General features: G+C 38.7%; 1 protein-coding gene across 1 annotated transcript in view; it reads left to right on the top strand.

The window, feature by feature from the left end:
* Window positions 1-25,648, top strand: part of LOC129776585 (midnolin homolog) — a 54,041-nt gene that overhangs the window by 12,962 nt on the left and 15,431 nt on the right. The window contains exon 2 of the mRNA XM_055782314.1: window positions 17,748-17,835. Coding sequence (XP_055638289.1) covers window positions 17,748-17,835 — 88 coding nt within the window. The remainder of the gene's footprint in view (window positions 1-17,747; window positions 17,836-25,648) is intronic.

Here is a 25,648-nt window from a genome sequence, read left to right as displayed (position 1 = left end):
AAATATCCAAAATAATAATAAAACACCAATTGATTTTTTCATAATTTGTTTGCCAGGATATGATGAGTATGTGAATTTGGCAGTTGTTCTGAGCTTATTGATTTTCACCAATTCTTAAATTGCTTCTAGATTGAAAGTACAGTAATTTACACTTATCTCGACATTTAGCTAATTGGACGGACCTGCAGTGCGACATATTTAGTTGGACATTTTTGTAAACATAGAGTTCGGGGTCCAAACTATGACCCCACATTGAAAGTCGACACTGTACCACTGTCATCGCAAATGTTCAATTACAGGTTAAAATTACCTCCAATCCGATACTGAGTGGTGGTAATGCGACGTTTACTGTAAAATATGTCCCAAGCTGGATGGGAAGAAATTTTCCAACTGTGAAAGCTGTGGCGAGTGGCAAATGCAATCGCTAAACAGGTTTAGCCGAACAAGATGGGGATATCGAGTGATAACAACACAATAAACTATTTAGATTGAAGATAATTTTGTGATCCTGAAAAGGACCCTTTTTAGCCTGCATGTGAAACCAACGAGCGAACAAATCGTAATGAATGTATTTTTCGCCATCGCTCCCTTTTAACGCTCATTCGTTCGTCTCGTTGGACTCGCCCCTCTGGCTGAGTCTGCCGATTTGTCTCTATCCTGTGAGTGTGTACCGCTAGAGTATAAAACACGCGGACCCCAAAAAATATCTTATTTTCTTTCAAACCGTAAACCCGTGTGGTTGTACGGCATCGGCATCGTGGACGTAACAAAGGAGGACAAGTTAAGGAAAAGGCAAAGTCTCACTCGAACCGTGCAGGTCTCCAGTTCCCTGTTGGTCGCATTCACTGATTGCTCCGCAAGGGTAACTAGGCCGAACGGATTGGTGCCGGAGCACCAGTATACCTAACAGCGATTATAGAGTTTCGGCCGTCGGAGTGCTCGAGTTGGCTTGCAAAGCTGTTCACGACAATCAGAAAACCCGCATCAAGAACAGAGCAGCTTCGGTTCGGCGCTCATCAAGGCAACAATTAGTTTCAGTGAGTGGCAAAGTGTTTCTCCGGCACGTCGCATTAAATGTAATTTACTGAACAACATGTCACAAGCTGGATGGGAAGAAATTTTCCAACTGTGAAAGCTGTGGCGAGTGGCAAACGCAATAGCTAAACAGGAAGGTTTAACCGAACAAGATGGGAATATCGAGTGATAACAAAAACACAACATCAAAGGTTCTTTTCAGAACCATCAACATATTCATAAAGAGTAAACAGTAAACTAATCCATTTTTCAGGTAGATAGGTAAGTATTCACGTAGGAGAAGAAAATAAAACAATATATTTAAAATATATATTTAACAAAAGCTGTCCCCTTTGTATAGTCCTACGTCACTCCGGTTATGTCCCCGACATTACCCACCCGTCTTTTATAGTCTTATCAATGCCCTAGGCTAATGAAGGAGAGGTCTGATAACTGTTGACTGCTACTTGCCTAATTATTTTCTAGCTTTTAGTACATTATTATGTTTAATCACAATTAAACCGTTTAACTTAAACAGTTTTTTTTTCAAATTTAAAATTTCATTTGATACCGATATTGAGTGGATTGCAGAAAATACATAATGTATTCTCCAAGTCGAGTTCGTTCGTTTGATACACATATCTCAATCAACTTTTTTTTTTTTTAGAAATCAGCTATTTTGTAGCGGCAGCCGAATTGGACTTTTCAAGATAAGCAGTTTTAAAATGACAGCAGAGATAAAGGTGTTTCGCTGTGTTCGGTCAGTTCCTATTGGTCAAATTTCTATCCATGTGGGACAACCCTACAGACATACAAACAGTTCAAGCTAAATAAAACCGTTTAATAAAGTAATTTGCTAATTTGTGATTGCGCCCATCTTGGATTTGATTTTTGAATGATATACTGTGACCTGCTATTCAAGCCCTTCATTTGATACCCATATTAATCGGGTTTTAAGAAAATTTGTAGTCCACCATTTCATAGTGGCAGCCATCATGGATTTATATTTTTCATAAATAACCGTATCCTACTAGTCAAGCCCTTTCATTTGATACCCACGTTAATGAAGTTTTGAGAAAACATACATTCCGCCATTTTGTAGTGGCAGCCATCTTGGGTTTGTATTTATCATAAATAACTGTTCTACTAGTCAAGCACTTTAATTTGATGGGTACCATGATGGAGTTTTGAAAAAATATATATATGACGCCATTTTGGATTTGAATTTTTCATAAAAAAACTGTTTTCTACTAGTCAAGCCCTTTCATTTGATACCCATATTGATGTGGTTTTGGAAAACCCAAATCGATGAGGTTATGAGAAAATATGTGATCCGCCATTTTGTAGCGGCCGCCATATTGGATCAAGATCTGTAGACAATATAATACACAGTATTATATTGACTACAGAGATAAAGGTGTGTTCCAAATTTCAGATCAATCGGTCAAAATAAAGGGGGTCAAATTTCTATTAATGTGGGTCAGCGCTACAGACAAACATGCAAACATACAAACAGATTACAGGGCAAGCTAAATAAAACCGTTTAAAAATCTCGTGTCGAGGTGTTTGTTACCGAACTCCTCCCAAACGGCTAGACCGATTTTGATGAAATTAGGCACAACAAACTTTGTAGGCATGAGAATAGGATGTAAACTATATACGATACTGATAGGATACCGATTACCATATATTAAATACTGATTAGGGCAACAATTTTTTTTTTTTTTTTTTTTTTTATCTTCGCTTATTTTTCGTCGGCCTATTTCCGCCACTTTAGTGCCAATCACCGACATCAGGGAGGCGACTCCACCTGTTCCTACCTATCAGACTCAACAACTCATGAGCCGGGCCAACTTCTTTTACTTCCGCTCCGAAGGAAGACGTAACCAGAGATTTTTCGCCTCAGAAAATCCCAACGACGCCAGCTGGGATTGAACCCAGGCCGATCGGATTGTGAGGCTGTTACGCTAACCATACAACCACTGGCGCCGTCTAGGGCAACAATCGCGATTTAAGTATTTTTGTATGAACAATATCCAAATAATTCAACCGTCGTTCGTTTTGACGTAGGACTGCGTCTTTCATTTCTATACCGGGGTGTAATATCAAAGTTTCGAAAACGAAAGCGTTACGCCGGAGACAGAGATTTTGAGCGTTAATAGCTCTTAAACAACTGAACGAAATGGTATGATAAACACATCATTCGAAAGATAAAATGTCTACGCGTTTTATACTTGTTACTTTTTCATCCAAAAACTTGTTTCAATAGCCTTAAAATTGCTTTCAAAACAGGCTATTCAAATCACCAATCGGTATATAAGCGAGTGTCGCCATCCAGCATCGAGAAGATTCCGAAAAGATGTCATTGTTGCTGGAAAATAATCTACCAGTTCCCTTGGGAATTGAAAAATACATTCATGTGAAAGAGTTTATTTTGATGTTTTCTATCCATGTAACACTGCGACCAAATATTTTTCAATCAAGTGCTATTAACATGTGGTTATCGAGTTAACATTAACCACTGGTGGTGGACTTCGAGAAGAATCCGGAAAGATGTCATCGTTACTGCAAAATAATCTGCCAGTCCCCCTTGAACTTGAAAATTACATTCGAGCGGAAGAGTTTTTTTTTAATGTTTTCTATCCATATAATACTGCGACCAAATACATTTAGTTCTGTGATTTTTCAATCAAGCGCAATCAGCAGGAAAGCTTCTGAAGATTATTCTTCCCCATCGGTAGGATATTTTCGTATTCAATATTGGATGCATAAAACCTTGTACCTCCAATGTAACAACGCTCTCGTTTTCGAAGTCCCCAAGCATTCATTTATTCATTCATTCAGAATGAATTCAGATTCAACTTCAAACAAATGATCACTAAATCAACGATAGTCCTACGTCACCATTGCGGTTATACCATAGATATAACCCACTCCCTGTTTTTCAAACAGAAGGATTTTATTAACGTTGTTGAATGACAGATGGCACTATGGCCGCTTCATGCGTGGGTAACCTCAATCAGTTTAAAGCCAAGCGTATCGCCGGCGAGCTGGAAGCTTTGAGTGAGCACAATGAATTATTGAAATACTGCAAATCACATTTGGTCGAATTACAAAATTACAATCCCGTTGTTGTCATCACATAACAGCGCGTGTGTTCAATCTGGTCGGATTCGGTCTCACCTATTGCTGAATGTATTCGGTTGAGTGGGAGAAGTGAGGATTACCCCATACACACATTTTTAGTTTGGGTATCCACAAAATACGCCCCGAAGAAATCAATAGTTTAATTACCTCAGAAATTCCAGATCTGTCAACTGATCAACTACACACCCGTATTCTGGAAACCGATCGAGTCAAAATTACCCTAACGAATTGCAATGAGTAAATTTATGGAAAAATGTTAAGTTAGGATCAGGGGCGTCTTCTATGTATTTAAGTAGCATAGAGTGATAATTTTCATTCTAATTTCAACAATTCAAAACAGCTCTCGGGTCTGCCAATCTGATAGAGAGTAAATTGCTCCACGAATACGGATGAATCACTTTGACGTTTTCTTGAAATAAGGCGAGGTTGCCACGTTTGCATATAACTATTGAATTTGAGTCGAACGGATTTAAGAATGCAAAAATCGATTTCAATCGAATCGTAAAATTTGTAACCAATCGTATTCCGAAATGTGGAAGACTGTTCGATACTGTAACCACAAGCATGGTTCATGGCCCATTGAATGACAATGACGAAATAGTGCGGTTCCAAATAGAAAGGTATATCAGCTCCATTTAAGTTGCCTGGCGTATCGTTGGTTTCCCAATTCATAAATATGACCCAGCAGCTATAAAAATTAGTCGTCCATCGTGAAAATGACAAGGGCGTATTTTCCACCAACGAGACAGAATTTGAACCCCAATGATGTTCAAGACTTCCATTTTCCGGAAAATGATTGTTAGAAAAATCGAACATTGACCAAAGCCCGCACTTTTTCTTGCAATTACAAGCATACTACGAACTGAAGGTCATTTCAATTAGCTAATATGCGACTTTCATAAATGCATTAATTTTACATTCCTGGACTAACAAGCACAGAGGAATAAAAGTCTCTAAGCATAAATCAGAATTAATGGTGAGATGTGACCTTTCTTATTTCATGTAGTTTAAACTTACTACGGGCAGACTTTTTCTTGCAAACGAAAGATATTGCTTTCATTGTTGACCGCGGAGAAACGTCAATGCTTAACAAGTATTTGTTCCGATTATCAATTTCCCGAAAAATCGAACATTTTCCAAACAACAACACGAACAACAAATTTTGACGTAGAACTACGTCTTTGATTTCTGTACCGGGGTGTAAGTTCAAAGTTTCGAAACCGATAGAGTGACGCTGGACTGCAAGGTTTTGAACGTTAATACCTCTTTACCGGCTGAATTGAGCGGTATAATAATCACTTTATCCGAAAGATAAAATGTCGACGAATTATATGATTGTCACTTATTGGTCCAAAAAATCGTTTCAATAGCTTAAACATTGCTTTGAAAGCAAGCTATTGAAATCATAACAATCTAGCACATTGATGATGATTGGTGATCGCAATGTGTTCCCTAACACGGACGCAAAATCTAGGCACCTGCAGAAAACGTCATAGCGAATACGAGCAAGGCGTGAGTACTTTTACTCGCATCAGTTTCTGTTCTGCTTTCGCATGGAACAGTCATGAAAAATTGTTTGCGTGTGAATGCGTCCGAGCGAAGGAATATTCGCACCCATTTACGCATTCGGCTTGGTGTTCCTGTGATGCAATCCAAAAGCATCAGTTTCTGTTCTGGTTTCGCATGGAACAGTCATGAAAAATTGACACATCACGATAAAAACGAAATGAATTTAATGTAAGGTTATATAGATTTTATTCCGTTTTCACCGTGAAATGGCACCCTCAGTTTCTATTCTGCGCGTGGAGTAATCATGAAAAATCTCACGAAAACAAAAATAAATCGTGTATCAAACATCTTCAGTTGCTTTTAAAAGGTCACTCAAATTCCATCGGATCGTTTCAGGACCACCAACAAGTTCGAAATAGTTGAATTTTATGTTAATAACAAACCAAAACTACTCATCCACCCACACACTAACAAGAAAAACTTTCAGCAATCTTTCAAAATATTCATTCATTCATGCATTAAGAATTGATTCAGATGCAATTTCAAATCAATGATTACCAAGCCAATGGTAGTCCTACGTCTACCTTGCAGTTATAACACAGATATAACCCACTTATTGTTTTTTCATGGGCGCACGGACCGTGATGGGCGATGAAAAGTTTAATCATTTACAAAAAAAGTGGAACGAAAAAAATCCTTGGGCTAGACACATGAACCGCCATCAGCAATCCCCAAAGCTAATCTTCTCCCGAAGAGAGTCGTTCTTTGTGCCTAGTGGTATGGGGAATTTCGTATTATGAATATAGAAAGAATCGACAGCACGTGGAGATAGTAGCCCTGATTCTCCAGATTCATGAATCGAACTTGGATTCCACTAGTTCGGAAGACATCGGCAGACCTTAACTTTCGAGGTAAAAGTTGGGTACACCAATTCAGGGCACCTCCACGACGAATCTGGTACACCTCAAGATTCTACCTTAGTGTTTGTATTCGCCTATGCGAACGACATCCTTTTGGTGGTGATGGGGAACATGCAAAGGGCACCACGCATCAAGATCCAAGCTATGCTATCGGTAAATGGGCTGTCAAAAGAGGTTTCCCACTTTCGGTGCAAAAGGGTGGTCACATGGTAGTCAGCAGTCATAAACACTAAGGTTGCAATTCGGGTGTCAAAATTTCCAGCGACGACATCCCCCGCGTAGAATTTTGAAAATCCAAGGAGTGATCGACTGCAACCTGCAGTGCCACCCGGTTTAGTCTTTTTGGAAGCCTTTTCCAAACATCACCGGAGTAATAACCGAATGATTCGTTTACGGGTGGCCAGAGCCGTCATCAACAGCCGCGTTACGTACCATCTCGAATCGACGTACCTGGCCAGAAATAGACTCCTGTATCTCTGACTTACAACAATGCACTGCGGATTATCTATGGCTGCCTGCTACCATCAACACCAACAGCATCGGTATGCACTGAGATAAGAGGTCCTTTCTCAGCAGCCGATTTGTATTTTTAAATTTGAGTAAGAAATAGTAATCCAAAGATTCTTGTTTCTTCCCCTTCGCGAGAAGAGGAACAACAACAGTCGGCACATTCGAACGGCGCAGATTTCCCACCATTCGCCTGGGGTTTCGATTGGCAATCGGACATTCTCGTCAAAGGATCATGGAGAAGAACTCAACGTGTAAATGTGTTGAAATTCTCGTGATATGGAAAATTTAATCGCGGTTTTTCTGTCCACCAAAGGTATTTGCTTCTGATTTTTTTCTAGTGGATCACAGATCACGAAGATGGAGTGTAACATCTACGTGGCATTTTTTGTTCAGTATTAAAAGATAAATTTTTGACCTCACTTAAACACAGTGCCTAGAAAACTTTTTCAGCTTTTTACAAAAATCATTGTTTTTTACGGCAAAATATTTAAAAATCAGTGTTCTTATGGGTTCACGGCTAGAACGATTTTTGCATCCCGTTTCGTTTCGTCTCATTCAAGGCTGCATAAAGTCCAGATTCTTTATGTCTAAGTCGATTAGGATTGAGATGCTGGAGGTCGAAATTCTTGAAATCCTCAAATACTCGTCATTAGAAATTGGAATTTCAAAGTTCTCTAGAAAACATTAAGTTAGTCGTAGTTACAGCATACAGTTGAAGAAATGGTCTGATTAACCTCACGTTCATCGACATTTTCCGGACTACGATCTGACCGTTTCACAGGTCTTCGAAAATAAGGAGGACGCACTAAGACCCGAACCACAATGAGCTCATTTTTACAATTCTTCAAGTTTCAATCATACATCGCTCGTCACAGTGTGTATGCTTTCTTGATCCCTCAAATTCCCAACTCGAACGGAGAACAACGCGCTGCTTATCGTGTTTGTTCATGGTTGTGGTTTGGTGATGGTCGTCGTCGTCGATAGGGGCCAAATACTGTGTGTGACTGCATAAGCGAAATAAAAAACGCTTATCGCAACCGAACCCGAAGAGATTGTGGCGACGGTGCGAAATGCACACACAAGAAAATAAATAAAGCAGCGAAACCCCGAATCGTGTGTGGGTTTATGTGGCCACACATTCTGCTGGTGTGCTGTTTTGTGATGACGTGAGGAAAAACAAAAATGTTGAAATAAGACGCTTGCGTTGTGGTCCCTAGGGGTGTTCATGATGCTCGTAAACGAAAGAAGAGTGACTGTTTGAAATTTCAATGTAACAATTTGTGAAGTGTTAATCACTTGAAGAAATGGAACATGCAGTGATCCTTTAGCTTCACCATGTTCTCTTTGTCTCTGCCAGACTGTACTTCGAAGATAGAATTACTGCGAATCCAAGCAAGATATGAATAAAGAATATAATGAAACTCTGAAGACACGTGCCAGGGTGGTTCTCTGCTCGGTCCCACGGGAGGTTACCCAACTAAATAGGTTGATTCCGAAGAATAATAGTCAATGGATAACGTGCTTTCTGGGGAAAACAAATTTCCACTCACTTCGCTCCATCTTATGCAAACAAAAATTAAACAATCATGGCGGAATATACCACCACCCTGTCACCGGCGGCGTTGCGCAGCGCCAGTGAGAATGAAATCATTGCACGATGTTTACACTTTTCATTCTCCGCTTCCCAACATGCGGTCATTGTGGATAGAGATATACATTATGTGTATCACCACACGAACACAATTGTATGTAGTTTCGATTTACAATTAAACATTCTCTTTCTTTTGCTGCGCTTTTGACCGTCTAGATATCACACACTATATACAATCACACTTCGAGACGCGCGCACTCACAGCGAGAATATCGTTTCAAGTTCGGCTCGATTTCTCGTTTCCCTTGGCCTCTCTATCTCTCTCTTTCGGTTTCATTGTTATAGTTTTACTTTATGAAATTATATTTCCCTTGTTGGGACTTGAGAACCAGTCGATACGATATGCTTCTGTTTGTGTCTAGTTTTAGGCATTTTGCGTTCCGAATATGAGTATTTATTTCTGTGGATTATTGAACATGTCCCGAATCGGTTATAACTTTTCCTTGTGGGGGATCATTCCAGAGCTTTTATGTAATTTTTTTCGAATATCAGCTACTAAACCGAGAGTGTTATATTTAGTCACCATTTTGCTGACTCCTACAAGAAGAGATTTCCTGTTTCGATTTACACGTTTAAATCGATGTCAGTCCATGAGAACTAACAAAGAACTCGTCGAAGGCGATTGAATGTGAATGTGTTGCACAAAATTTGTTGATTTTCATCAAAAAATTATAGGAGGTTGTGTCCAAGATACGACCGCATTGTTGACGTAGAACTACGCTGTTATTTTATATAAGTCGCTTGTTTATACCTTGGGATATTATTTTATAATGCTGTGAAATTTTAGAAACAACTGCTTAGTAGACTAATCTCTGAAGTGGTTTTTTCATTGTATAATCTGTTGACGATAATTGATTGATGATTCATTCTTGCCCTCGCAAAACAATACACTAGCTGATCGTATTTCGCAATTTATTTCATGTCAATGCATTGAAAATGTACCTCGAACGCTATTCCGGTGGTCTTTTTCGCAATTGACATAGACTCGGCTACAGTCGATAATATTCATGTTGCACCAGCACCATTATTCCACATCACATAACTACATCAATATATCTTTGGCACCGCATGGAAACAACAACAATGACAACACTTGCAAGTATCAAATATCATGCTACATGTTATTTAGTATTACCTCAAAGGAATCGCACCTCTAGGTATCGTTCGTACAACGTAAACCAAGCGCCAAACAAGCGTTCGCCATAGCATGCATACAGAGCCATACATTAGTGGCTTGAAACTACTAGGAATATAAATACTTCTCATCATTTTGCGCTATTCTCAAAAGAAACGCTTTTGTTAATATTACTGGCCTCGGAAAAGAGTTGCATTACTTTCTCATGCTAGAGAGAAGCGCAGCTGTCACCCTAAGTGGAGGAAGTTTTGTCACTGGCAAGTGATACCTAATCACATACAAAATTCCAGAACGACATTTACTTTCTTGGTGACTAAACAAGCGAAATAAACTCTTTTTGTAATAACAACCAACGCACCAACGAAGCCCTTATGATGACGGAAAACAAACAATGTTAACTGCTTGGAAAAGACTGAATTATGCCACACAGCTTGTACTCTGCAGTAACACCCATCGATGTGAATTCGCTAATGAGTTTGTCAAGAGCGACCGCCATCACCACCAGCGGGGGGAGCTTGATTTCGGTTGCTGCCTGGGTAACGGCGTTTACATTTTCGACCGACGCGCCGAAATCGCCTACTTCGCTGTTGTTCCATGCGGTGTCACACTCGCGAAAGCTCGGTTCAGTGCGAGCGCTATTCACTGCACCAACATCGCGTGCATCATTAGACGACGCTTGCCTCGAAATTTTATTGCCCCTGGCAATGCGTTCGTTTTTTGCAGGGCTCGAGCCTGCCTTCCTCTTTTTCTTGGTCAAACACATTACGAGAAGCGTCTAATTTATGACGATTATGAAAGAAAAACACGATACAAATAACGGGAAAAACGAACTGAAAAAAACCACACGACGATATCCATGTTGGGTTACCACTAGAGATGTGCCATCCGCTCATGAGCTGTTCCGAAGAATCGACTCTTTGAAGTGAGTTGACGCGGAACAGCTCGCAAAAATAATCAAACAGCTCTTCAGCTCACTTTGATGATGATGAAGGAGAGAAAAGAGCTGTAGAATTGAAGAGAGTGTGTGAGCTGTAAGATTCAAATGAACTGACCGTCTCTCGCTCTTCGTGTTAAGACATCAGTTTAGTTTCATTTGTCCCTCTTCTTTTCAACTGTTATATTCGCGTTGACGGCATTGAGCTTTATTTACCAGTTTAGGGGGCGCCAAAAATAATAATTGGCTCTCAGGCAGAATGAACACGTTTTTAAAATTCAAATTATTAATGAAAATTAACTTCTGTGTATCAAATGAGTATTCTATTTCAATGAAAAACACTTTGTTTGCAGGCGGTGCAAAAATCTCATAAGATTTTTTTTTTTTGAAGAAAACTTTCTATTGTAATGTAAAGCCTCAGTAAAAATGTCGGAAATGTTGTATTCGCCGAGTCTGTTGTAAATAATAGTCTGGAATACGTGTTTCAAGTAATTAATAATATGGTGTGAAAAATTTCATTTGAATTTTAACATTTTCAAACTGGCTTCGTGGCTATCGAGTTTGGGACCCAAATTGAAAGTCGGCACTGACAACTGAGCTGAAGAGCTGTTCATAAAGAACAGCTCATTTAGATGAGCTGATATGATCAGAGCTGTTCATCATGATGAGCTGATTTGCACACCTCTAGTTACCACTGGTGGGGTCCAATCTTAGATCGAAGCGCAGCGAAAGCAAAGTAAACTGGATTGCTCAACAGTCCGATGCCGAATGAAAGTTTGTCTCACCGAGATCCACTGTTTATATTCTAGGCAAGTATTCCCTTTAATTCTTCTACTTTTCCTTTGTTTACGGAGACATTAAATCCTACGATTTCCCCTCCGTTGGTCGTCGATAAGTTGCTCGTTATTGACAGCTCTGTTCGGGAAAGCACACAAATGGACAGAACAAATGTATGGGAAAATGGAAACGTTAAAGTTTTCATGAATTTTAACCATTTACGAATCAGGGGATTCTAATGTATAACATATTAAACAAATCTTACGGAATTTCCAATTCGTTTAGTATGTAAATCGCCAAAATCAGTTCACGGCAAAAATAGTTATTAAAGTTAACTTTATTTCATAAAAACGTGACCTGTTATCTGATTTGGCACCCTTAATGAACGACGTAGTTCTACGTCAAAAGAGAGCGAAACCTCGTTCGCATAACGAATACTTCATGCCCGTCAATACCAATTGTCATCGTTTGCTGCAGCTACATTCTGTAGGCGTCTTTTCATCGAAAGAATAAGTTTTAGGGTTATTGCGGGTTAGATCATCTGCCATTCTTCCATCAAGAACCTTCTTCTTTTTAGATGGCTCTAACGTTACTAGAGGAACTTCGATGTCTCAAGTAGTATTACTTGCATTATTTGTATTAGTACCTACTTAGTTATCAATTTCTATACCATAGAAGCTCATAATCCAGAATTCCTATCCAATGCTACCAGTCACAAGGCACGTCTTTCTTCGGGTAAAGAACGGCTTTGGGTTTAGCTACTTATTTCGCTTACCCAAAGTTTTCAGCCGATCGACGCTGTTGTCAATGATTCATTTCCATCACCCGTCACGGTTTGCTTCAAAAGGGCATTTTCATTGCGTTTTTGAAGCGTGTCGCAGACCGAGATGCAATATATTAAAGGTTTTATCAATTTTCACCAGATCCACATGAACGGTTATTGTAGGTTATTGCGCGCTCGAAGTATTTTTATGTTTATCATATGGTGATTTGACATGGTCAAGAAACGCCAATTCAAGATATCGTAAGCTGTGCCAACAATTTATGGTCGACATATACGCGAAGGTAGAGATTGAACGACTGCAATTCTTACTACACAATCAACAAAAGCGGTGCGAGGAATAATACATTCACTTGCGAGACACTATCATGAGTAACGCCGACACAGCTTTAGTTATAGCCAGGCCAAGCGCAATGCATTGTCATGACATTGCGCGTGTGTTCAAACACAAAATGAAGTTATATTATTCAATATTCTTTTTCTAAATGTTTCATATACCGATTTGATATATTTAGTTGTTTGATGTAAAATATAACGGAACCAGTATCTTTTTTGTTTAGCTCTACATAATTTTTAGTGGCTTCCGTTCCCAGTCTATTCTTTTAATATTCGTGTTATTAAGATTGAATTGGAAGGAAAGTCGTTCAACCTATGTTGAGGAATGTGGAAGAATTGATAAACATGGTATCTCCCAGAAGTGGAAAAGCCAGCATGTCCCCGCGTCATTTGATCGTTAATATTTTTTCCGAAAACCTGCAGAACTACAGCCAATTACCGGAAAATCTATATTCAGAATTTATCTGCATTCATAAGTCATGTTATGGACTGAATATTTACTCACCAAAAAAGAAAAGCATATCAGCAGAGGAAGAATTGAACATTGTTTTCAATTTTTTATGTTATTTGGTTCGATTATACATATTTCATCATATTGACTTTCCAAACAAAATTTTTCTCTTGAGTACTTTTACACTCTAAAGCGTATTCCTTCATCAAATTATGAAATTATCCAGCACTGGTTTTGAAAATCTTAGAACAGTTTGAGTGTTGTGAATATAATTCGGGATTTTCATTCTGGAAAGGTTTATTCAGTCGATTTACAACTGACAATATCAGGCACATATTTGTACCAGAAGAATTTTGGTAGGGATTCTAGTAGGTTTATCATGGATATTTTTTTTCTGATAAAATAAAAAGTGCAAAAATCAAGAAAAATCAGGATCATTTTATAAAAATCAGGGTAAATTGAGCGTTTGTCAGGATATCAGGGAACGTGACAAAAAGTCTGGGAAATCCTAAAAAATGTTGTTGTTGTTCTCGTGAAAATAATCCACGAGATATATGTCCTTATTGTCAGCGGACTCATTCGGACCTCATTCACTCGTGTCACAAACGTTAAAATTTGAGTTTTTTTTGGTAAACGAAAAATCACCGAAAATCGAGGCTTAAAAATTTTTTTTGATACCAAATGTTCTAAAATTGCATTACTCGTCGAGATTCACAGTTATCTTGAAAAATGTTTCTTTTGGCACTGGTCATATTTCCGCCTGAAAAATCCTTTTTTGAGAATTTTTTTTTTGGGATAACTGTGAATCTTGACATGTCATGCAATTTTATAACATTTGGAATCAAACTTTTTTTTGAATACCCAGATTTCCGGTGATTTTTCGGTTTTCAAAAAACTCAAATTTTAATGTCTGCGACACCAGTAAATGAAGTCCGAATGAGCTAATATTTTGCATAGGGTATATTATCGTCCAAATCAACATTTCGTGGCAAGTTCCGAATGAAAAATCGAGATAACTATTTTTATTGGCACCTAAAACCATACTTTTCGTTTCGTACTCCGATAAAAAACTTCCCAGATTTTTGCCGATTTTTGCAAAAAAAAAATTCGAGATGACACTAGATCTTGACGTTGCAATTTCAAGACATTTGGCCTAAATTTTTTTTTTCGAAAACCCCGATTTCCTTTAGTTCTCCCTCGGATGATTTTTCGGTTTTCATAAAACTCAAACTTTGACGGCTGTGTGACACTAGTAAATGAAGTCCGATAGAGCAGATATTTTGCATAGGGTAGTTTTTCGTGGGAATCAACATTTTTAATCAAGTTCCCTTTGAAAATTCGAAGGTCACTTTTTTCCCATACATCCATTGGCACTCTAATAGAGGTATTAACGCTCGAATACTTGCACGCCAAACGTAACGCTTTGGTTTTTTTTTTAATTTTAATCTTACACCCTAGTACAGATGCACAAATGATGTGGTGCAAAATACAGGTTTTAAAAATTTACAGATTATTCGCCTCTAGCCTAGAAAAGACCAATTTGGAAAACTGAACTAAACTCACGGCCTCGAGAAAGACCATTTGGAAAGCCTTGTTGTCGATTAGTCGCTAACTGGCTGATGAGTGATGAATCATGAATGCTTTGGAATTGCGAATAGCTTGTTCACACTCAATAAATTTAAAACGGGTGGAGCTAAACTGCAATATTTTCTCTATCCACATTTTCCTTAGAACGAACACTTGCTGTTACGATTTCGTAAAAAAAAGGGAGTGATTTCTTAGGTTATCGTATTGTTACACATTTAAAATTGTACAAAATAAAGCAACACCGGATGGCTCAATCAGGAGAGCTCACAGGGCCACATGTGACCCGTGGGCCGTAGGATGAGTATGGCTGTTCTAGACTGACTCAAAACTAACCTGAATTGATCAGTAGTCGGCCAGTATCTACTGTGTATTATTTATTCCCTTCGGTTGTAACAAATTAGATATAACGTCTGTACACACCGCCACACACAGTCGACAAAGGACTGCCTGCATGAATTATGCATCTTGCGACGGAATGTCAGAATGGCAGTGGAGCGAATTAAAACGGTATAGATAATAGACATCATAAACAAAAGGTAAATAGGTGGATTCAGTTGGAAGTTTCTTTTATTAAAAATAATAGCTCGTGTAATGTCTACGGAAAAGGTGGAATTGATACAAACTTTATTTATTTATTTGCAACGTCTCGAATGTTAATGAACAATTCCACAGACTGAACTTAAACCGATAAAGCCTTAAATCTATTTTTAAACATATTTTTGGACATATGGCCGGTGTTATGTCAGACCGGACCATGTGACATTTTTATGATTTCGAGAAAAAAGAGTTTGGTGCTATAATGGGTTTTTATTGAGCGTTCAAAACAATTTCGATAAGTTATTCCTGCTGTACGCGCGATTTTACGTATCTGATAAATGTGAAATGTAGCTTACAAACCGTTCAACCTAATACAATCAAAACTCGATTTTTTCAATTTTGTGTCTTGGTCCGCTTTGACTTAACACCGACCACATCAAATTCGAACACTGCACAAACACTATTAAACAAACGAAAACAAACATCCAATGGGTTATTGAGGCCATTAGAGGATCTATGTCGTCTAATAAACAATAACTCACGCTCACGAAGTTGACGGGCAGGCGCATAAAACGAAACACTCGACAACAATGATGGACAGTCGATGGTTCCCGAAATCAAATCGAAAACAAAAAGATTTTCGTAGATTCGAACGTCTGGAGACAAGCGTTTCGAGAGCGATGAGTCTAGAGCGATGCCTCGAATCTGATTTGTATATTGGGCAAATTGAAGCTGTCTTCTATAGCTTCGGGAAAACCCTGTGACGGAGAGATTTGTTGAAAATCGTTGAAAGCGGCTTTTTTAGAGACTCTGCACATTCTTTCAGGAACAACGGGGGAAGGTTGTCGGTTCCGGGTCCCTTAGATGCGTCGAGTTTTTTCAGAGTAGTCCAAATTTCAAATTGAGTTATGTTGAAAAGTGGTAGATTCACATCAAAAGCAGGACAGTCCCTAATGCTGACAGACGAAAATGCTGGTGAGTTAGTGCTGTGTACACTTTCGAAGAAATCTGCGAATAAATTGGCTATACTGATCGGAGAATCAGCAGACTTATCTCTTAATGTCATCTCAGCGGAGAATTGTTTACATCGTTTACGATTGCGTACATGCGTCCAAAAGGCAGAGGGATTTTGCTTCGCAGTCATTTCCATGCGTGCAATGTAACTACGAAACGATACACTCTGGTAGTCGTTGTACAGAGTTTCAATTGAACGAAGATGATTGCGATTTTCGTCTGTCCTTGCTCGGAAAAAGCGCTTTCTAGATTTTCGTACAAAATTGCGGAGACGCTGCAGCTCGGATGTCCACCAAGGATGCTTGTAAGAATGCTGTCTGCATCTTTTGCGCGGAACAAACTGATCCAGGATTTCATACACTTTGTCATAAAATAAACATACCGTTTCGTCCGTATCAAGGCCGTGGAAAATCATGTCCCAGCTTATAGCGGTGTTCAGCTCCGTGTAATTGCATCGTCGAAAATCATAGTTGCCATTATTATCCAGGCTCACAGCAAACTGCATAGGAAAGTCATCAACGTCCATACGAAGAACGAACGGCATGTGGTGGGTGGTTCAATCAATTCAACTTCACTTGGTTCGTCCACAAAAGCAAGATCGAGTATCCAACCATTCGAATTTAAAAGGTTGTTGATTTGGTGTAGACCAGAAGCAACCATAGTTTCGATCAGCACAATCTCTTGTTCGGAAGATGCGTTAGATGGCAGCAATCCTTTGACATCGTCGTCTTTTTCCCATATCAGACGAGGAAGATTATAATCACCGACTACAACGATCTTGTCAGAGTCCGCAATACGTTCGCGGAGCTGTTGAATTGCTGCGGAGTGTGCAGAATACAACGACGGTTGCGAGTTGGGTCGAAGGTAAATTCCGCAAACGTATTTCAAAAGTTTTATGTAAACGACGGCTTGCTCGAGATTGCTGCAGTCTTCCAGAGCAACAGAGCTACAACTCAAGGAGGCTTTAACTGCAATTGTAGGAATTTGCAAACGAAATTTATTGGTAATATTTATAAATTGTAAAATTGAATTGCATAATGTTAATTAACATAATGTTCTGATAGTTTTCGAATAACCGTTGGATCCTGAGCGCCCTGAGAAGAAAAGAATAGTGAAATTATTAAAGAAACTGTAAAATGTGAGCAAATCCTGAAAAGAAAGAAAAGATGAAAATAATTAAACAAATAAAAAAATTTAGGCTGCGAAACACGAAAATTGCTGCTTTGAATCTTAGTTTGTTATGACTACCCCGAACAACGTCAACTCAGTTTTTCTCGAGAAATAGAATCCGTGGATATTTTATTAACTGTTGTGCCTGAACAATAATTACTTTGAATCGTAATCATAGACAGATATGCGATGCATGTACTTTAATCAAATAACCACAGCTATACAATCAGTTTTCAAAAGGTACTAAAAGTCTGATTTTATTTTCTCCTTCCAGAGAACTACACGATGGAACGCTCCGCGAAAATGGACTGATGGATGGTTCCAAATTGATTCTAACACCCAACGTAGAAACGGGTCTATTGGTAGGTATAAAACAAGCAAAAGTGAACACATCACTCGATTACGATGATCATTTAGGAGGGCACTCCCACATAAGCAGGCATTCTTCCTCTGTCATCAACCATATTGTACACTTATATACGATGTTGATAAACTCGTACCCTAAGCTATTATCAGGGAGCACGCGTCAAGTGATGCGGAACGGCATATTCATGGAACTTGTTTTGTTCCAGCGTAATGTTAGAGTGAACGGGCCCGTTGAAGTGTACTTTTTGTAACGAAAGTCATCATTCCGACATTGTAAGGTGTAAAGATGATTCACGAGATTTAGGAATATATTAATGGTTCAGAATGGGTTCAGAACTGATGAATATCAATTTATGCATTAACATAGTTTCATCCAAAAACGAAACATACATTCTAACGCTTGTTGTTTCGACTTCAATTCCAACAATCATTTTTTCATTGGAGTCGATTCCCTTCCTGAATTATTAATTCTAGGTCTTCAAACTGGTAGCAGTCGTTGTGAGCCAGATGTGGAGGAATGAGCTTTCTGAAATAACATTTCCGACATATTCTTTATTCGATCTTTAAAACCATTGTAAACTGTAACTGTGAACAAATTGAATGACGAATTGCGCTGAATCTTCACGACAATGTCGAGGATAATTGTGTCAACTTAACGACAAAAATAATTGTGACAATCAATCCCTTTACGCGGGTTGGAAAGGCTTCACTTTATTAATTCACGGTACCTTTTGGCAGAATGAACATGTATTCTCCACGAACGTAGGTCACTATACAAATAAGGCAAATCGGGGGGCCACACAACGAGCCTCGATTCGGACCTTTGCTCGCCGATCGACCGCACCGCGGTACACGTGCGGGGATCGTTATTAATTCATAGCGGTCCGCGGCTTGGTCGCCGTCAGCCAGCCAGCTTCGAGATCAAGCCAAACCAGAGCGCCCACAAAACATGCGAACCGCAGAAGTGAAACCATGGATGACCAGCGTCGCAGTCGTCGTCAGGCCGCCCGCAGCCGCACTCACCTTCGAGGCTTGCGTGGCGTGACGTGCACTCGGCGTTTAATTTTTTTCTGGGTTCCCTAGCTGTTTCGTGTTCTCGTTTCTCTGGCGGCGCGCCTATGGAGGTGAGCTACATAACCACACCGCCGGCGACTTCGGGTGCCGCGCTCGAGAGTTTATGCTGTTTGCTTTTCACGCTCACGACGACGATGATGATGATGACGACAAACGGTGCTTAGTCGTTGTCGTGTGCTCAAAGTGTTCGATTGAGGGTCTGTTCGTACAGTGTTGTCACGTCACGTCACGGGTTCTCATCATTTTGGGCCTGATCATGAACGTCACTTCACGGTGAAAACGAATTGATACGTATATAACATTGCATACAAATCATTAATTCTCACCGTGAAGTGATGTTCGTGATCAGTCGCTTTGTTTTGTTGTTGGGTGACAGTTCCCAGCATGGTACAGGCTTCTTTTTGTATGAGTCTAGAGAAAAAAAAACTTCCAGCAAACTGATGATAATTTGCGAACCGACATGACCAGGTGAGATATTGGGCCTGATCACGAACATCACTGCCACGTACGCCTTCACGTCACTTACACTTCACTTAATCTTTTTGTGTCTATCATCATTGTCACGGACAGTTGCGTGTAAAAATAAACTCCGTGAAGTGAAAGAGTTCATTCTTTTTTATAAGAGACATGCAGTTGCATAATTTCGGGCGTTTGAACGATTGCCTAATTTCGGACGTTTGAACGTAATGTAGGTAAAATTAATACAGTGTATGAGATAGTATTCCATTTAATTAAGCGTATGCTTCAGAATGACAAGTTTGCGATTATACCTCGATGATTAGGTATGCTTTGCAATGATAGACACGTTTTTTCCTTGTTTGAAACTTATTATCAGTTCAGTTCAATACTTTGTTTTTAAGGAGCATTATACTTTGCAGTTCATTTTGCTCTTAAATCTATTATCACTTTTTTAATATTATTTTATTCAAAACATGTCTTCAAAACAATATCGATGAAAATATTTGTTATGTAAAAAGGAAAAAATAATGACCTTATTCTTTATAACTATCGTGCGAATGTTTTGAATTACAAAAAACTGTTTCCAATGTTGGAAAAACTTCAAAACAAACTTCTTCATTCAATGCTCAAAATATCAACAAATCAATATTATACATAATCAACCGTAATTATTGTTCTTTCTAATGAATGATGACAAATTGTTGTTTCTCTCACACTGTTACAACATGATTTAGTCCAGTGGCCTCAATTTACATTTTATGGTGTTGCAACTTTCTGTTAGTCTAGTCCTAAAAATGGAAACAAAAAATTGCTATTGCTATTCGGTAGTAGAGTTACTTACCTTTTGCCATGTTTAAATGGGCCTGCGGGAGCTACATTTTTAGTTCTTAATTACTCCTCATATCGCAGTAACCGAGTCCAAAAAAAAACAAATTTACGTCCTCTGGATACGTCAGGATTTCGTCTAAAAATGCCACCAAGCGGGTAAATTGCCGTTTGTTTATGTTTTCTTTCCTAAACAAGACAATACAAGATACAAAATGTTAGTAAAACAGCTAAATAAATACGAAATCAACTTACTCAATTACGCGTGACTAGCCTTCACCATCCAAAACACAAGTGACAAATATACCTGTTTTTCTCCGTGACGTGACAGTATCGTGGTATTCATAATAACACCGAGTTCATCAAAGTTGTCACGACGGATGCACTCTTCCGGATTCTACACAAACGGTGGCAGTCGTAATAAGGTTGTATACAATTCACTTCGTTTTCACCGTGAAGTGACGTTCGCGATCAGGCCCATTATCTCGGAAGGTACAGATTTGTGACGTGAGATGTGCGAATAGACCTTTATCGGAAGAACCGCTGGAGGCTATCTATTCGTCTGGTTTTCGGGGGCGTTTTGTGCGTAGTTTATGCACTCGTTCGCTCGTGTCTAGTGTAGACAGCAGCACACATGAGCGAGGAGGTGTTGCCAGTTAGTATATTCTAAATACAGTCAACTCTCCCTAACTCGATATCCAAGGGGACCATCGAGTTAGGGAGGTATCGAGATAGAGAACTTTTTTTTTCATATTTTTTTTATGTCATGAATTGTCATATATTAGGGTAGATGTCCCAATTATGGTATGAATTTTAATTTTTGATTCATCCCTTTAAAGTGAGAAAACACCTTTCTGATATAAAAAAAATATTTTTTCCAGAATCTGTCAGGAAGTGATAATTGGTTATATTTCACGAAAAAAATCGTTGTACACATATGTTCGAATGTCAACGATAACAGAGTTATAGACCTTTTTTTTTTTGTTTCGGACTCTGTTGCCTCAAACTGACTCTAAATTGAAAAGTACGCTAGGTAAACCGATTCTGTTGCTTTCATTTGAAAGATGAGAAAATTTAGTATAGGACATGGTAGTGGAACATCTAGATGAGTGGATTAGTGAATGTTATTTTACATTTTTTTTTATTAATCCGTTTATTTTTAAAGGCTCAGTTACATAAGTTTAATGGAGCCAAACTCTTACATATATTTCAACTAGCATATATCAACATGTTGTTTCCTTAATTCTATGGTTAATGAATTGGAAACCGATTACTCGCGGTCGACTCGAGTTCATTTTGGAAGTGGAAAATTGAAAAGTTAGTATTTTTTGTAATATGTAATTATTAATGTTGATGTTGCAAGGTTAATTTTTTTCTTGAAATTATTCATATTTGAGTTATAAAAAAACTATTTTTTTCAAACTGTATATGAGGGTTTTAGAATTAGAATGAAAGGAGTGTAAGTGATTTGATCGATTTCTCTACATCGACTCTCTCTTTCATTACTTAGTCATAACTTAGCTGCAAATAACTTACATTACAGCTGCATAACTTAGCTGCAAATACATTCCCAGCTGTATTTACCAATGTGGAAAATAGGTCGGAACCTCATCTATCGGATTCTATCACAAACTTAAATTGGGAAGTTTTTGTAGTTGAGTTATTATCTAAATAAAAAGTTGATGAAGAGAAATCGATCAAGTCACTTACCCCCTTGCATTCTGAGCCCCTCATATTAGGCTGTCAAAAAAGTCCTGCGGTATTTTTTTTGGATTTTCATTTGTTCATAAAATTAGTTACAATCATCTGTTTTAAGTCAAATATGCGCCGTTTTGTTCGATGACTTGTTCCCAACGAGATACCAACTTCATAATACCCCTGTTATAGAAGCTCGCTTCCTTATTGGCAAAAAACTCGGATAGCCAATTTTCACAGGCCTCTTTTGTGGCAAACTTCTGACTACCTAGCTCGTTCGCCATGGACAAAAACAGGTGGTAGTCACTTGGTGCAAGGTCCGGACTATACGGCGGATGCAAAAGAACCTCCCATCCGAGCTCCCGGAGCTTCTGGCGCGTCACCAAAGAAGTGTGTGGCCTGGCGTTGTCCTGATGGAAGACAATGCGGCCTCTGTTTATCAAAGATGGCCTCTTCTTCATGAGTGCTACCTTCAAGCGGTCCAGTTGTTGGCAGTACAGGTCCGAATTGAGCGTTTGGCCATAGGGAAGCAGCTCATAATAGATTATTCCTTGACAATCCCACCAAACACACAGCAGAACCTTCCTGGCCGTTAATGAGGGCTTGGCCATCGTCTGAGCCGCTTCAGCGGGCTTCGACCACGACCGTTTGCGCTTCACGTTGTCGTAAGTGACCCACTTTTCATCGCCAGTCACCATCCGCTTTAGAAACGGGTCGATTTTGTTGCGATTCAGCAGCGATTCACATGCGTCGATACGGTCAAAGATGTTTTTTTGCGTCAACGTGTGTGGCACCCATACATCGAGCTTCTTTGTGAATCCAAGCTTCTTCAAATGGTTAATAACGGTTTGATGACTTATCCCCAGCTCTTGGCCGATGCTACGGCTGCTACTATGCCGGTCTTTCTCGGCTAATTCAGCGATTTTGTCGCAATTTTCGACGACAGGCCTTCCGGAGCGTGGCGCATCTTCGACGACCTCTACACCAGAACGAAAACGTTGAAACCATCGTAGTGCGGTGGAAATGAAAACTGTATCGGGTCCATAAACTGCACAAATTTTATTGGCAGCTTGAGATGCATTTTTGCCTTTGTCATAGTAGTACTGTAAAATATGCCGGATTTTCTCTTTATTTTGCTCCATATTTGCGACACTATAACTCACGAACGACTTAACCAAACAAAACACTGTCAAGGATAGCGCGCAAAAATACCTTTCCAACAAGCTATAGTATGACTCGATACAATGAATACAACTAGAACTACGCGCTTACAACGACACCTCGCGGAAATACCGCAGGACTTTTTTGACAGCCTAATATAATCGAGTCCTAAATTTTATATAATTGAATCATATATAATCGAGTCCGAGCTGCATAAAGAAACTAGGTTAACAAAGAAAATATATCACAAAGAAATGTTCAAATAGTTTCACAGGGACATTTTCAGATGATTTCAATATTCCGGACATATCCTTCAGGTTTGATTTAACGTTCGAAGGAGTAATTCCGACACAACCATCTGAACCTTCCTGAATATTCTCAAACTCGATAGGACTACTATCTTCAGCGTTTTTCTCTGCTTTTTCAACACTTTCCAATATATCGGTATCTGGCATCAGAACACAGCAAATCACATTTTGGTCCTTTTCGCACTAATCATTGAAGGACATTGAGCAATTGAACGGTGCTGTACTGTCGACATCAGCAAGCTCACGACGCATCAATTATGCCAGCGAAATATCACCATCATCATTGATCCATTTCTCAAAAAGCATTAAGGCCATCCAGGCCTTGGTGTTGCTCTTAATTATTGCTCTTAATTATATTACTGATAATGACTTCTTCTTTTTGAAACATCGTGGGTTTTTACTCTTTCTATTGACCAGTAAGGGTAGTTTATCGTACCGTCCATTTTGGCTGTGCTTTGAAGTTGAGAATTCCCAGTTTCTGGATAAATTCGCAAGCCATATCCCGAAGAATAGAACCTGAGAGATCTAAATTATTCTCTCAGGCTTGATAAGACGAAAAATCCATTGACCGTTCCAGCTTTTTGACCAACCTTATATGCTTTTGGTCTAGATTCAATTTTCCATTCCGATTTCATTTTTTTCTTCAGCTTGAATTGTGTTGATACCGTACTTTGTGCAATACTGAAATCTTTTGCAGCTTCAGACCCCTTCCGTCCATAATTTTTGACCTGCTCGATGATGCTCAAACGTTGCGCAATGGTTAGCGTTTTAATCGTTCGGTTGGAAGGTTTTTCGTGGTTTTCCATACTTGAAAATAAATTCCTCGATGACACGAACACTTCGTCTTCATTTTCAAGAGCAATTGAAAGGACAGTTAATAACGCACAAAAACATGTACACGAAAATCAATCAAGTTAGGAAGGGGAAAATCCATGGAAAAATGAATCAAAACTCATCGAGTGAGGGAGGCATCGAGTTAGAGAGGTATCGAGTTATGGAAAAAGAATGTTTGTAAAATCAAAGGTGCCATGAAATTCATCCAGTTAGAGAAAATATCGAGTTACGGAACATCGAGTAAGGGAGAGTTCACTGTATTTTTGTTGTGTTATACCGCCATGTTCATGAAATTTTACGAATTTGCTCATAATTTTCAACAACTTTTCCAAATACATCATTATGGTAAAAATATATGTTCAGAAGTTTCGTTAAAAAACATTTGAAGACATGTGGGTCAAAACTCCTAATCGAAACATTGGTAACTTTAGTCCCAAAAGGTCGATTTTCGGCCAAAATTTTTTTTCGAGATGACACCAGATCTCGGCGTTTCGTGAATTTTTAAGTCATTTGGCATCGAGAAAAAAAATCGATTTTCCAAATTTCCTTTAGGACCAAAAAAATTAAAACTTAGAGCGCTTTGAGGCACCCCTAAATCATGTCCAATTGAGCTGAAACTTTGCAAAGGTCATTTTTTTGGGGCCAATAAACAAAGTGTATATGGTCGGTTTTTGAAATTTGACATGACCATTTTCACTGCCACCTTAGTATTCATATGTCACTCTGTTGAAATACGTGAAAGACGAAACTGGTGTGGCTTACTTCTCATTTCTCATAACATGAAAAAAAATGTATTGCTTTATACAATACAGGTCGAACTCGATTATATGTGATTCGAATATATACAATGTTGGACTCGTTTGTATACGGTTTGAAAAAAATATATTTTTTTGCATTTCAAATATGACTTATTTCAATGAAAAATGTAACCTTTCAACGTTAAGGTGACATTTAAATGAATATTATACGTTCAGTGAGTGTGAAAATCGCGATTTTTGAAGATTTTGCTGAAATATTCAGCAGGAATTGTTTATATCGATATTGCAGCGAAATTAAGATAGATAGAAGATGGGTGTAGAAGAACAAATTGTAAAGCGGTTAAAGAGCTTGGATTTAATTAATAGAAAGAACCACTTATTTAGATGTTTCACAATTATATCCTGTACCAAATTTTCTCATCTTTCTAATGGAAGCAACAGAATCGTCTTGTGTAGCGTACCTTTCAATGTAGCGCCAGTTTGAGGTAACAGAGTCCAAAACAAACAAAAAATCTATAACGCTGACATTGTTGAAATTCGAACATATGCTCAGAAGGATTTTTTTCATAAAATATGATCCTCTATCACCTCCCGAATGAATTTGTTTTTTTTTATATGAGAAAGCTATGTTATGACTTTAAGGGGATGAATCAAAAATTTGATTCTTTTATTTTCATAAAACGAAAACTCGCTTA

The sequence above is a fragment of the Toxorhynchites rutilus genome, chromosome 1 (assembly GCF_029784135.1).
Source record: "Toxorhynchites rutilus septentrionalis strain SRP chromosome 1, ASM2978413v1, whole genome shotgun sequence".
In the NCBI taxonomy this organism is placed as follows: Eukaryota; Metazoa; Arthropoda; class Insecta; order Diptera; family Culicidae; genus Toxorhynchites; species Toxorhynchites rutilus.
The sequence above is the reverse complement of the archived record's forward strand: the minus strand, read 5'-3'. Positions and strand labels throughout refer to the sequence as shown.